The sequence below is a fragment of the Gossypium hirsutum genome, chromosome A05 (genome assembly GCF_007990345.1).
Source record: "Gossypium hirsutum isolate 1008001.06 chromosome A05, Gossypium_hirsutum_v2.1, whole genome shotgun sequence".
Classification (NCBI taxonomy): Eukaryota; Viridiplantae; Streptophyta; class Magnoliopsida; order Malvales; family Malvaceae; genus Gossypium; species Gossypium hirsutum.
The window spans coordinates 8156278-8170752 of NC_053428.1; the positions used below are offsets into that span (position 1 = coordinate 8156278).

The 14475-nt window shown below is 32.5% G+C and overlaps 2 protein-coding genes across 3 annotated transcripts; one reads left to right on the forward strand and one right to left on the reverse strand.

The window, feature by feature from the left end:
• Positions 1-2684: 2684 nt before the first annotated feature.
• Positions 2685-10068, reverse strand: LOC107959385 (transcriptional activator DEMETER). 2 transcript variants are annotated; one of them, XM_041113169.1, is made up of 20 exons: positions 8984-10068; positions 8066-8859; positions 7444-7972; positions 7067-7366; positions 6911-7001; positions 6115-6835; positions 5951-6030; positions 5794-5878; positions 5612-5703; positions 5476-5544; positions 5347-5383; positions 5176-5258; positions 4462-5061; positions 4324-4360; positions 4170-4227; positions 3936-4072; positions 3626-3691; positions 3406-3520; positions 3139-3177; positions 2685-3058 (listed from the first exon to the last, which is right to left on the reverse strand). In XM_041113169.1, exons 1-20 carry the CDS (start codon positions 9735-9737, stop codon positions 2916-2918), a joined length of 4830 nt encoding a protein of 1609 aa, XP_040969103.1. In that variant the 5' UTR covers positions 9738-10068; the 3' UTR covers positions 2685-2915. The 2 variants fall into 2 exon arrangements, with proteins under 2 accessions (XP_040969103.1, XP_016750929.2); XM_016895440.2 differs by having other exon boundaries at positions 8958-9094.
• Positions 10069-10640: 572 nt separating this feature from the next.
• LOC107959386 (UDP-D-apiose/UDP-D-xylose synthase 2) lies at positions 10641-14264 on the forward strand. The gene is made up of 9 exons (XM_016895441.2): positions 10641-11074; positions 11346-11438; positions 11618-11725; positions 12808-12922; positions 13005-13138; positions 13250-13351; positions 13457-13549; positions 13631-13766; positions 13868-14264. The coding sequence occupies exons 1-9, from the start codon at positions 10808-10810 to the stop codon at positions 13978-13980; spliced, it is 1161 nt and encodes a 386-aa protein (XP_016750930.1). The 5' UTR covers positions 10641-10807; the 3' UTR covers positions 13981-14264.
• Positions 14265-14475: the final 211 nt, after the last annotated feature.

Below are 14475 nucleotides of genomic sequence, written 5' to 3' on the forward strand. Positions count from 1 at the left end.
TTTTTTTTAATTGTTGATCATTGTAATAATAATAATAGTAAAACATGCAAAATTGAGAACATGTAAATACTTGTTTGGATGCTAAAGCTTGGGAAGTAATTGGTTACTGCTGTACACGTAAAATGTTCATTGTTTTCAAATATCAAGAATTAGTCTGCGAACGGTCAAAGGCGCTGAAGAAAAAAAAGGAGGTAGCAATCTGAAAATGCCCAGAATTCAAACGGCGTCGTAGTAAGCTCAACCCAGCATGGTGATTCCGTCTGTCCATACGATTTGGTTGACCTTGTTCATTATAAGAGCTAATCTTAATTGAAAGATAAACATCATCATACCTAATTCATCTTAACATTTAGCTACCTTAACATTTTGTAGCATTATCATATAATATGTATGATAGGCATCCTATAAAACTTCCCTTCAACCTCAAAAGAGTATATTGCAATCACAAAAAAAAAAAAAGAAGAAGAAGCAAACTTTGCACTTGTTTAATTATGCCATTCAACTTTTATTTTTGTTCATTATTTAGTAATTCAACTTTGACTTATCCAGGGGCAAAGGGGCCGAATGGATTTTTAATTTTTTTTATAGTCTATATTTTTATAATTTTTAAAGGATTAAATCGAATTTTTATAATTTTAATGGGGTCAAAGTGTAATTTTATCTTCACTATTTTAAAATTTTAAAATTTCTTAAAGAGCTTAAATAGTAATTTTTCATTTTAAGGGGGTCGGGCTCTTACCTGCCAGCCCCCTAAATTCGCCTCTGAGCTTATCCATCAATCTTTATCAGCCTGAGTTAACATTAACCATAGATACTTATAACAATTAACCATCGAGTGTGAACTTTTTTTTTTCTTTTACCAAAACATATCATTAACATGTTTTTGATTGATATATTAATGAATAATCAACCAATTGAGCCAATCCATATTAACTTTTTTCTTTTTTTAATTTTAATTAAACTTATTAAATGGCCAAACTACTTAATTAAATCAGAAAGCTTGTTTGGAAGTTAAAAAAATCTAGATCAAAATATTAGACATAAAAAATAAGTTTAGATGAAAAATTAGACTTATTTAAAATATGAATTAAGCTTGGGTTAAATATTTAAAGCTCATATTCCGCTCAACCTGACTAATTTTTAGGTTTATAATTTTTTATTTATTTTACATAATAGGTAATTTATATCATAAGAAAATTATATATACCATATGTAAACATAAAATATATATTAAGCTGTTTATATTTAATTTTAAATATATATATATATATGATAGTATAAAATTAATAAATATTATATACAAATAATTATATTTTAAAAATAAAGAAATGAACAAGTTTAAACAAGCTTTTTGTTAGTCATTTATAAATATAAATAAGTTTAGACAAAATTTGAGCAACCATGTGTGATATTAGTACTTAACACTATTCATAAATCCGATTCAAACCTAATGTGACTTGACTTACGAGCATCTTTTAACTTTTAATACAACTTTATTTGTGAATAACACAAATGTATTTCATCTTTGAGCGTATGTGGTTATTTCATATTTATTATGGTATACATGTGCACTATTATTTAGATTTTTAGTTAAGTTAATATCATGAGTCAATCATGTACTACTTAAATTGGTAATTTATTAAAAAATATGTTTTTTTATAAAAGCAAAATTGGGTGTTTTTTATTTTCTATTTTTATATTGAAAGATTTGAACTTAGACATTATAGTTTTTAAACTTTAAAAATTACCATTTCAACTTCGAATTTTATATTAACTGTTACTATATATTTTTAAATTTTTTCACCAATATATATTATTCACATATAATTGTATCTCTATTATATAAATTTAGATGTTTACATACAAAATTATGAATACTTAATTATCAATAAATAAAAATTGAGCATTTAATGTAAAATATATCATATTAGCAGTATATTTATCAAGATTTTCATCAACACTAGAATTATTCCCTTGCATACAATGATTCCGAGAATAAATGGATGGGGATGACTGCATCTTCACTTTCCTCTAGTCAGATCGGCACTCAGACTATTCCTCGGTCACCTTCTCCGAATCATGTCCTCAAAATCAACTATGACGTCTCCTATTTCAACCATTACAAGTCTGTAGGAATTGTCCCCGTCGCCTGAGACTGTGAAAAAGTAGTTGCCGATGGAATCAATGCACAAGTATGCTCTACGATTGCATTCCCTTGCTATTAGACTTGATTCGTCCCCCATCCAACGATACGTATGAAAAACTCTCTTTATCGAGTCAAACTGTTGTCGAGCTATTAAAATGCTTACGAGAGAAACTCAAGTTGCTTGGGAAGTTTATTCTGTAATTTCTAACATATCGACCTTTGTTTCTAAGGTTCATGATTTTGATTCAGCAATAAAGATGACTGGGTCGCAAAGATATAGATTCTAAATATGCTTATAATGTTTTAGTCTCATGTTTCATTTCCAATAAATGTAGTAAAATTATTAATTATAAAATAAAATTGATATAATTTGGTAAATTAAAATTAGTAAATATCCAAAATTTACATTAATTACAAAATTAAACAAGCATTATTTAATAAATTAAAAAAACAAATGCATAAAAGCAATCCATAACAATTAAATTAAAACTAGTTAAAACACCGAAAAATAATAGTTGAAACAGAAAAAACAATAAACTGTTTTAAATACTTACCACATGTCTATCAAAGATCAAAATACATGTCGATTGTCGAATAAATTGTTTAAATACTTACTACGTGCCTATCAAGGAACTAAATACATGTCGAACATATATTCTTTTTAGAGAATTTTTTAATATATGGTATAGATTTAATATACATTATAAATATCACTAATGCATACTTTATTTACAGAAAATCAAAAAAATATTTTATAATTGATAAGATATTACCTTTTATAACTTAACAGTTTTGTTTTGGGTTTAGACTCCTTTTTTACTTTCTCTATCTTACTTGGTCCACAGTGAAATCTGCTTGCAAGAGGTCTAGGGATACCTTGACCCCTTTCAAATCCTCTATTACAAATAATTCCTGAATTTTTTAAGAAAAATAATTATTAAATAAACTTAATTCACCTTAAAAGGAAAAAAAAGAAAAAAACTTAATTGTACCTGTCCAAAAACATTTCTGAATATTATACATTGATTCACCTGTTTTAGAAGAAAAACAAAAGAAAAATTAAAAATAATATTTTAAAAACTAATTTTATTCACTTTAAAGAAAAAACAAATTTTTATAAGCAGAAATTATAAATTTTTACAAACAAATTATGTTAATTTTTTATTATATAAATATTATTTATCTCAAATTTTTATAAATAAAAATTATTATTTTACAAACAAATTATTTTGTTTTTTTATTATATAATTGTTATTTACCTCTCAATATTGCTGATATTGATGTTCCAAAATATGCTGTCCTAGTTCGGAGATTATATATCAACTCCCTTGAAACTTTAATTGGCCGATAACTAGTTTCATGATCAGCAAACACCTACAAAAATAAATAATATATAATAAAATTATATAAAAATATTTTAAAATTTAATTAAATATATTTATATTTATATTAAATATAAAAATAAAATATACTTTTTACCTCATTTACTTGAAAGTATGTTCCATTCAGTGGAAAGCTACCTTTGTTAGCTACTCGATATGGTATCTGAAAATTTAAACCATAATTATATAAGATTTTAAACTTAACATTTATTATTATTTTTATATTTTGAGATTTAATCCGTAAAAAATACATATATTTTAAGAATTAATTGAAATAAATTTAAGTCGATATGGTATTTAAAAATTTAATAGAATAAATATCTACCATATCTATTTTTATTTCAAAATTAAATATATAAAAAATATATATAATTTAAAAATTAATTAAAATATTTTTTTTATCTCACCAAAAGAGTGCCACGAACTATATTAGCATTAATTTCCCGAATATTGTTGCATGAGAAACATGTTTCTTCGTTACAAAGATCAGGCCCCGTAGAATTACATCTTTTCTTTGGTGGTTCTGATGACTCTGCAATTTCACCTAAAACCAATACCAATACATATATACACACACGCAATAAACCACTTATACAAATAAAATATTTGTATTTATATCTTAACAAAATATTAAATAATACCTGATCTCCATATTGCAAGATGATATTGTAGATCATTATCAGATTCTGTTTGTTCTAACTGTAATAAATAATTAATATGTAAAATAATACAAATAAAACTTTATATTTATCTAAATTTATATCTTAAAAGAGATATCTCATTAAACTAACTTACCCCTTCAAGTAGAACATGATTTCGTGGAAGTTCATAACTGCACAAAAAAAGAAAACTAAAAATAATAATCCTGTTGAAAAAAATAATAATAAAACCATCAATAATATGAAATATAAATGCTTACACAAGATTACTTACACAAGATGCTCAGTTCTTAGCCGTCTATTCTGCTTCAATTTAGGAGCAGAAGTTGCATTCGGATCCAAAGAAACTAATGAATTTGAAACCTCACCATCTCTAAACATGAAATTGTTTTTCATTATAGAAATTCTGAATATTGGAATTCCGTCGGAATCATATTCAATCTCAGGTTCTTGAGACTCTGGAACTTTATATTTTGAGGATAATTCGAGAGGTTCCTCAATTATAGGCTCGATATCAGCCTGTTGATACTCCAGCTCTTTGATGATAGGCTCAATCTCAGGTTCTTGATACTCCAGTTCCAGAGACTCTAGAGCTTTATATTTTGAGGGTGATTCGGAATGTTCCTCAATGATAGCCTCATAAATCTTAGTTTGGCTTTCACTATTCAAAAGGTATTGTGGTAGTTCATAAATCTTGGTTTGACTTTCACTATTGAAAAACTGTGGTGGTTCAAAAGGTTCTTCAATAATAGACTCATGAATTTTGATTTGACTTTTACTATCCAAAATGTGTTTAGCCTCTTTTAATGCTCGAGGGCTTGAATTTGAAGCCGCACTTGATTTCATTTTATCAGACGGGAGGGCTTTCTTTGAACTGTATCAACAATTTAATATTGATATTAAAATTACATTGATATTAAAATTAAAAATATTAATATTATAATTACAAAGAATGCTTGAAAATTTTATTGTTCATATGATAGAAAACCTGGCATATTCACTTTGGAAGTGTTTGCAATTATCTCTCATCGGACAAGCATTGCAGTTTGGCTTACTCTTGGTACAAGTAACCTGGTATGTGGAAACATAAAATTAAAATGAATGAGAATTGAAAACGTGAACCAATGAAAACAAAAATGAAAACATAAATGAAAAGTACCTTTCCAAAGGTTATCATATGAAAATGAAGTTTGTACCTATATCATACAATATGTCAAAACTCAAAGATTAATTAACAAGTTTAGTTAAATCAGAAAAAAAATGGTGTTATTTAATGTGGTGACTTCACAGTATTCTTTGAGGCAAGTTGCACAGTCGCGGCCATAGGTATATCTGAATGTTATCCATGATGGGGTACCTGCAAAAAAGAGAAGATTTCCATCAGTGTTCTTTTTTTTATTTGCTTCTTAGCATATGATGCTTACTGTTCAAGGAGATGCAACTGAAGTTGTTCAGGAAGTGGTTGGAGAGGAACCCATCCAAGACGAACAGCAATTCGAGCAACATTTACGTCAACCTTGTCGAAAAAGGATGAAACCTTTTAAGAATGCAGATAAATTTCATTGACAAAGAAGTTACCATAATTTGGTTAGATTAAATATCTTACAGGGAAAGCAACTTGTTCTAGTGATAAAAGCCGAATGCACTCAACACTCTTTAACCCCAGCCCGTTCACTTCTAACAGGTATCGCCTGTAATTACAGAATAAACATATAAGTACATGCATATTTATGTCAGAAGATTGAACTAATATGTTGGCTTACTTAGCCAAATCTGGTGGGGTGTCTCGTAGCCATTCAAGGTCAAGGCAATTGTGTAAACTAACCACTCGGTTAAGTAAGTTCTGCAAAAAAAACTTATGATCAAATGAAAAGATTTGAAAAAGAACCATGCTAAATATGTTATTTTGATATGTAGTTTTTCTTACTTGGATTGTTTCTGAAATTCTGTTCTGCTGGCCTCGTTCTTTGATGCAATCAGCTAAGTCCTTAACATCTGCAAGCCTGACTGCCTCCCAGTCCACAGTATCCATTTGATCACTGCTTCTTTCACCAGTGGAATATTTTAACCTTATGCTTTCCCAATCAATCTCTTCTTCCTTCGAAGCACTTTCCTTCTTCTCTGAAGTAGATTTTCTCTTACCAAAACCCATATTCAAGTACTCACGTTCCTTTAATTTCGGTATTTTTGACAGAACACGTTTTTGCATTTTCGCGTATTGTCTTTGCACCATGGGTCCACAACTACCGTTGAGGTTTGCAATCGAATTTTCTGGCAAGTTGGTGTCACTGACGACCTGTAAACAACCTTTTTGTCCAGCATTCATGCTTGTTTCCTCTAACTCACCAACCAAGCCACCATTGTGGTCTGCTTCTGGAATTGTTGGCAACTTGGTGTTACTGATCACCCGTAAACAACCTTCACAACCAGTATCGATACTTGTTTCTTGGAACTCACCAATCAAGCCATCTGTTGGTTCCTTGAATTCTTTGTTTCTTTCTGGTTCAGGTTCGATTACAAAATATTGGTTACCTTCTGCATCATATTCTGCTGTGTTACTCCCAACTGACTCTTGACTAAGACAAGGATCACTCCCGCTTGCTGCTTGTTTTGGAGGGAACTTTGCAGCTAGACACATAAAAGCATTGCTATCAAGAAAGCATTGAATTAGTTTTCTACCATTTTCAATATAACACATAAAGCTACATAACTTGTTGTATTACCTTGAACAGTGATCTGTTACATTCTGTGTTAAGAGAACTCCGATCGCTGAATCCAAAACTGAACCTTTCCATTTCCTGAAACCTCTGTCCCCTATTTACAAGGTACATATTCATTAGAATTTTTATAGCTAATGTAGAGATAAGCTAGAGATTTACCTTGTATTTGCTGCATACGGGCGATAAATGAGGCCACTCGTCCAGCAAAAACTTCTCTTTCCTTTTGCCACCATTTCTCCTTTTCTTCACTTGCTTCGTTCTTTATCCTCTCAACGTCTATTCCCATCAACAAGTTCCAAACCCTCACAGTCTCTGGATCTAAAACAACTAATGGTCTTATTTTCTTAAGAGGTTGAAATGGCCCTTGGTACGGAACCAATGTGTCATCACTGATACGAAAAGACTGCAATTTCTGAATAATGAAATTAATATACTTTTTGCTCAAGAGTCCACTTTGACCTGCATCAAAAAAACAATATGCATTTTACTGTTTTCAATCTCAAAGATAAAGAAAAACACTGTTTCTCTGTTCTTACCTCTTGGTTTGACAATGGCTCCTGGTGTGCTTGCTTTACGCTTTCTCTTGCCAGTAATCAGGATATCAGTTTCCAATACCTTGATCTCCCTCATTGCTGATAGATCCATCTTTCCAGTGACACAAAGGTTATCAGTGCCAGTAATCGGAGTATCAGTTTCCAATGCTTCAATCTCCCTCACTGCTGATATATCCATCTTATCAGTGACACAAAGGTTATCTTTGCCAGTAATCAGAGCATCAGTTTCCCATTCTTCGATCTCCCCCACTGTTTTATCAATTACACAAAGATTATCAGTGCCAGTAATTGGGGCATAAGTTTCTAATACTTTGATCTCCCTCATTGCTGATAGATCCAGATCCATCCTATCAGTGACATAAAAGTCACCAGTGCCAGCAACTGGAGTATCACTTTCCAATACTTCGATCTCCATCACTGCTGAGAGATCCTTATCAGTGACAGTGAGATTACCAACAACAAGGTTATCAATATATAAAGCAGCATTACTTTTTCCCTCTACCTCAGTTACCTGTACAATATATCAATGAATAAAGAAACTTATAAGCTTCAGTGTGGTAACTTATGTAATAAAACTGGAGTTTGAGTGAATTCTAATTCTTACCTTCCTTGGCCTCTTCCTTGGTGTCCTTTTTCTTCTTGGTAACCATTTAGCAGTAAATAGCTTCTTCTTGCTGTTCTTGACACTTTTTCTCACACTCATAATAGGTAAACTAAAGAAACTCAATATCCTTCTCCTTCTGGACCTTCTTTTCTTGTTTGTAACACTATGAGAAGCAGACTCCACAGGTTCCGATTGAAAACACAAAGTCCTAGTAAAGGCAGCTTTGGTTTCATTGATCTCTATGATCATTTTGCTTTTGTTCAATGTCCATCTCCTTTCGGACCTTCTTTTCTTTGGAAAACTATGAAACGCAAACTCCACAGGTTTAGCATCTAAATTTTCTAATGGAAAATCCGAAGCCCTTGCATAATCCACAGGTTTAGCATCCAAACTTTCTGATTGAAAATCCAAAGCCCTGGCAACAGCTGCTTGGGTTTCATTGATCTCTATGATCATGTTGCTTTTAATGTCTGATAGATTCTTGTTCTCAATTATGGCTTCATTCAAACCAGGACTTGCTTGCTTCCTTACATTCTCAGACTTCTTTCGCTTAGCCCACTTCGCAGCTACAAGCTTTGGTTTCTTTTCCTTGACTAGCTTTGGAGTTGCAAGCCTTGGTTTCTTTTCCCTTACTTGCTTTGGAGTTGCAAGCTTCAGTGTGTTTGGTTTGCCATCGAATGCAACTTTTGGCCGGTGTATCTTCCTTTTCGGCTTCTGTCTACTTTGCTTCAGGTCCAAGCAATCATTGACCAGAATTTGATCAAAAGTTACAGTTTCCCGCATAAATCCATTATCTAAACTCAAAATTAACTATATTAGTTCGTGAATACTAATAATAAAAAAGCAGTGATGCAACATAAATAATTAACTATATTAGTTCATGAATACTAACTTAAGTACAGAATCAGTAAGCAGCACCTTGTGACAATGCATAAGGCTGAGAAACTTTAGGCTCGAGCAAACATGGGAGTTCCATGAAATGATTATCACTCAATGCCGAATCCCAATCTTTTTCCAATATATTTGAACCATCAATGGCCCCAGCAGAAGCTAAACTAGTTGAGTCGAGTTCATCAGTTTGGTGATTAAAACCACCACTGTTTTCCAAAGTGTAAGTACTTTTATCCAAATCAATGGAGTCTCCATGACCCGAAAAAGTACCTTCAATCCCATTGAAACCATCTTCTTTTTGCTTGCTTGTGACGGTGCAGACTGTGGACTCCAAGTATAAGTCTTCGATTCCATCAAAATTTCTACCTGGACAAAAATTCTGTTCCTTGCCTTCACCAGCATTCAACAAATCCCCCATGCCTAGAGAATCCAGGCTCATCTTCGAATCTATTTTGCCTACCGATCCCAAACTTATGCTCTCTGTTCTGTTGGAACTTTGCTCCTTTTCTTTGTCTGACAATGCCATGCAAGAATCAAACACAGCATCCTTTTCGGCCAAAGGAACCAAATTAAAAAAACTGTCGAATGTTTTGTCACAATCAATTTTCTTTTCACTTGAACAACTCTCAGAAGCCTTTTCTTCAAGCTTCATTCTGGACCGCCTTGCATAAACTTCCTTTATCTCTGGTACTCCTGCAGTAGGCTTTTCTGGGGTTCGAGGAACCGAACCACATTGTTCTTTTCTTTTATGTTTTCTCTCGTAAACTCTATACCCGGACATGATTCAAGCAATGGGAACAACCTAAACGACAAGAATTCTTACTAAGAGAAAGCAATGAAACAGTCTAAAACGACACGAATTCTACTGAGAAAAAAGACAACCATGAGAGGAAAACGAACAAAATAGAGGAAAAAAGGGAAACGAGTGAGAGTTTGGTGGTAATTGAGTTCAATACAGAGTCTGATTAGAGACTTTGATTATGTTTCAAAGTCTGCAAGATATTTTCAGCAGTTTTTTAAACAATGAATGAAGATACAGTATGTTCGTTCCCGATTCTAGGCCTAGGGTTTGGTTTGGGTTTTTTTTGTTCTACTGGGGGTATTGAACTAAAAAAATCATTTTTTTTTTAATTTTTAATATTATGCTGCGAAAATATTACGATAATGTTACGTGAATTTATATAAATTGTTTTGATTTTTTAAATTGAACTTTAACTTAATTAAAATTAATATTATTGTTAGTATATAAAATTTTAAATTTAATTATACTAAATAAATTATTTTCTTATATAAAAGATATATAAAAGATTAGAAGGGCCATAATTAATAAATAAATAAATAAACTTAATTAAAATTTTAAATTTAAAAAATACAAAAATTAAAATTAAGTTATTGGAATCCATAATTTAAGTATAAAAATTATCAAAAATTATTTTTTAAGTAATAAATATTATTTTAAAAATATTTTTATATTTTATTAAATTAAAAAAATAGATAATAAGATTTAAACCGGATGTGCATTTTTGATTTAGTAATCCTTATTCCCGCCATACGGTTCATCCATAAAAATAAAGAATCCCGTGCTTCAAGAACAAAAGTAAAAATAAAAAATCCCGTGCTTCCAAACATAAGGCTGCACTCCTACGAGCCTTCCACGTGCTCAATCATTTTATTCAAGTACACTTTAATCCTGCCCTTATTAAATGTTGCACTGTAAAGGTGTCGTCGCTTCTATTTTCCACATATATACAAAGGCATTCTCTCCCATTTCTCACCATCTACAATTAGCTTCTATCTCTTCCTTTGTCACGTTCGGCATTCAAAAATAACGAAACACCGGCGTTGTTTCAAATGACGACTAGAATAGATCTGGATGGGAGGCCTATAAAGCCGATGACGATATGCATGATTGGAGCCGGCGGCTTCATTGGTTCTCACCTTTGTGAGAAACTGATGGCGGAGACGCCGCACAAGGTGCTTGCCTTGGATGTTTACAGTGACAAGATCAAGCACCTTCTTGAGCCTGACTCTCTTCCTTGGGTTGGCCGTATTGTGTTCCACCGACTTAACATCAAGCACGATTCTAGGCTCGAAGGCCTTATCAAGATGGCAGATCTCGTAATTTCTTGCTCCCTCTTTTCCTATCATTGCAGTTCCTTTCCTTTTTTCTCTTCTGAATCAGGAGATGGCGTATCGTTGATATTTCTCTTTGTTACTCTTTAAAATACTTTATTGTTATTGTTCTTTTTTGTGTTGAGTATGTGCTGAATGCGTTTTTTTCTTTAGCTAATTCACTCTTATTGTTGTTTAAAGGATAATTATCTGAATTTTTTTCGAATAGTTCTTGCTGGATTTAGATTTGGTTTTTACTGTTTTTGTGGCAATGTAGACGATAAATTTTGCGGCGATCTGTACTCCGGCAGACTATAATACTCGTCCACTTGACACGATTTACAGCAATTTTATTGATGCACTTCCGGTGGTAAGCATCTCTGTTAGAGCAGTTCATTTTTGTGTCATTTGTTTAGTTTCTATAATTAGTTTATTTGATATTGATGTGAGTGAGGAGAGATATGATTGTTAGTTTGTTACTGTCCATATTTCTGATAGATGTTGAAATTGAAGTTGTGGTTGTTTTGACGTTGATTTGTGCTTTGGTAGGTAAAGTACTGCTCAGATAACAATAAGCGTCTTATTCACTTCTCTACTTGCGAAGTGTATGGCAAAACAATTGGAAGCTTTCTTCCTAAAGATTCTCCTCTCCGGAAGGTAACCTTTCACTTTCTTTTTTTTAATTACTTAACTGAGAATCATTTGAGATAGAGAATTTATATCTATGAACTATGCTTCCCTTTTAATAGGATGACATGTAATGGTACTCAATTTTCACAGACTATGTCAGTGTCTAAATCCACTATTGACCGAAATATAAGAATGGGTTCTTCAATTGACCATCATTCTTTGATATGGATATTAATATCTATGAAGAAAGAATTTTTAAAGCTGGTATTGGATAGAAAAGGCAAGATATGTGGATTTAAATGGCTAAATTGATGTTGGTTAGTTGATTTATGTTTGCTTCTTACTTACCAAATGTCTTTGAATTTTTTCAGTTTTCTGGGTTTTTTTCTTCCTATAGTCAAGCTAACATTGGTCAACCGCCTTCAAAAACATGGAAGGGTTGGAGAGTGGAGTGGTTATGTTCTTGTTTGTTCATGTAATGACAGTTTACTGTGTTATTAGAATGGATTATTAAGTCTTAGTCAGTCTAGCATGGTTGTATCCTTGATTGGGTTATATCTTTAAAAATTAGCCATTTTTATCAACAGGATTTTACTTGTTCAAAAGTTTTTGTTATTCAATGCCTTGCTGTTAAACCTGCTAATTGATAAACCTGAGGTTAAATTGGCCTCAGGTCTTGCAAGATACAGTTTTTGTGCTGATCATTGATATGCTCTTTTCTGGTTTATAAGTTTTGTTGAAGTTCATTTGTTGCTCTTGTTTGTTTGTCATTTTTAGGATACAATACCGACTGTAGGGTCTTTTTTTTTTTTTGGTTTATTTGTACTTATGGCCCTTGGAAAAATATTTTTTTTCCATTCAAAATAGGCCCCTTTTGTGATTTTGCCTCTTAAGTTAGCTGTTTCTTTTCTCTTTGGTGCCTGGTTTAAACATCACTAAATCCATGGTGGTATTGAAAGTTATCTAATACACTATTCTTTTCACCTTAAAACTTCCAAATTTCCCTTTATGCTATTTTTCCATTCCCTCTTATTTCTAGGTGACCTTAATGTGTTGTTTATTTCATTACATGGTTAAGTTGGCTTATACTTTTTTGATTAATGTGACAGGATCCTGCCTACTATGTCCTTAAGGAAGATACCTCCCCCTGCATTTTTGGTTCAATCCAAAAGCAAAGGTGGTCATATGCATGTGCTAAGCAGTTGATTGAGAGGCTTATTTATGGTTAGCGTCTTGTCTAATGATTTGGCTCCTATTGAGATTCTTCAAACATAATTTTATTGACTTATTTTCTTATCCATTGCAGCTGAGGGGGCAGAGAATGGCCTTGATTTCTCCATTGTGAGACCTTTTAACTGGATTGGACCTAGGATGGATTTCATCCCTGGTATTGATGGTCCAATTGAGGGTGTTCCAAGAGTTCTGGCATGCTTTGGTAATGTTAGTTGAGAATTATTTTCACAGCTCTGGAGAATGACCTAGAACGGCATCTAATTTCTCTATTCAAATAAGATGGTCTTAGTTTTAATGACTCTTCATTTTCCTGGTTAGAATCTCTTACGCCGTGAGCCACTAAAGCTTGTGGATGGTGGTGAATCTCAGAGAACTTTTGTTTACATTAAGGATGCTATTGAAGCTGTTCTCTTGATGATTGTGTGTACTGACACTCTTCTCCACCTCTTACTCACCTCACCCTCTCCCCCATCTCCACATCTGGGCAGCTGCATAAACTAACTAAATTAGTTGTCTTCTGTTCAGGAAAATCCTGACAGGGCCAATGGTCATATTTTCAATGTCGGCAACCCAAATAATGAAGTCACGGTGAGGCAACTTGCTGAAATGATGACTAAGGTGAAGCTCATGATTGATGATAGTAGTTGCTATTATTGGTATCTATGTTATTTTATAACTGTATGCTGTCGGACTCTTCAGGTCTATGCAAAGGTAAGTGGAGAACCTTCACTGGAGTCACCAACAATTGATGTCAGTTCCAAGGAATTTTATGGGGAGGGATATGATGATAGTGACAAGAGAATTCCAGACATGACCATAATAAATAGACAACTGGGTATGGTCTTGCTTCTTTGATTGTTCTCAAGATCTTTTGTTTATGGTGCATATGAGAACTTGAGTAACCATTTCTCGTTATGGTTTTTGACACTGCATTAGGTTGGAACCCCAAGACATCCCTTTGGGACTTGCTTGAATCAACCCTTACCTACCAACACAGGACTTATGCTGAGGCTATCAAGAAATCCATGGTAAAACCTATTGCATCCTAAATAGGTAAAGATGTTCAGACCATGCCTAAGGAAGGATGCATGTAAAATTTACTTGTTCGAAAAATGTTCCAATTCTTTTTGTCCTTTTAAGGAATCCTATATATATCTGAATTGTTGATTTTACTTGTATGCTACTTTTTGGGTCATCCCTTGTGTCAATAGTTAATAGCTCACATTAGCTCAGGCAGTTATGTTCCCTTTGTGGTCCTATGTGGAGATTATTAAATTTCTTAGATCTGAACCGATATTGTGTTCGTATTATATATGTTTTGAGTTTTGAGCTACAGCATGGAGCATATAAATTATAGTAGGAAAGGAAAGGGAAGCTGTGATTTGTTTCTTAGGGTCTCTCTTGGCCTGAGCTTGTGTTGTACTTAAAAAATCTGTTTGAACCAAGCTCATATTTCAAAAATTTATTATTTTATTATTTTTATGCAAGTTGAAGACCATTTTTTTTTTTGGCCATCCAAGTTAAAGTTCAGAAGAGCTGTTTTT

What these genes read in the sequence shown, in the direction of transcription:
- LOC107959386 (XM_016895441.2), top strand. Translation starts at nt 10,808, where the DNA reads ATGACGACTAGAATAGATCTGGATGGGAGGCCTATAAAGCCGATGACG. An exon ending in GATTGAGAGGCTTATTTATG is followed by an intron (nt 12,923 to 13,004) that starts GTTAGCGTCTTG and finishes TATCCATTGCAG; the next exon opens with CTGAGGGGGCAGAGAATGGC. An exon ending in TTGCTGAAATGATGACTAAG is followed by an intron (nt 13,550 to 13,630) that starts GTGAAGCTCATG and finishes CGGACTCTTCAG; the next exon opens with GTCTATGCAAAGGTAAGTGG.
- LOC107959385 (XM_041113169.1), bottom strand. Translation starts at nt 9,737, where the DNA reads ATGTCCGGGTATAGAGTTTACGAGAGAAAACATAAAAGAAAAGAACAA. An exon ending in AATATCAGCAATATTGAGAG is followed by an intron (nt 3,178 to 3,405) that starts GTAAATAACAAT and finishes CTTCTAAAACAG; the next exon opens with GTGAATCAATGTATAATATT. An exon ending in TCAGAAATGTTTTTGGACAG is followed by an intron (nt 3,059 to 3,138) that starts GTACAATTAAGT and finishes TAAAAAATTCAG; the next exon opens with GAATTATTTGTAATAGAGGA.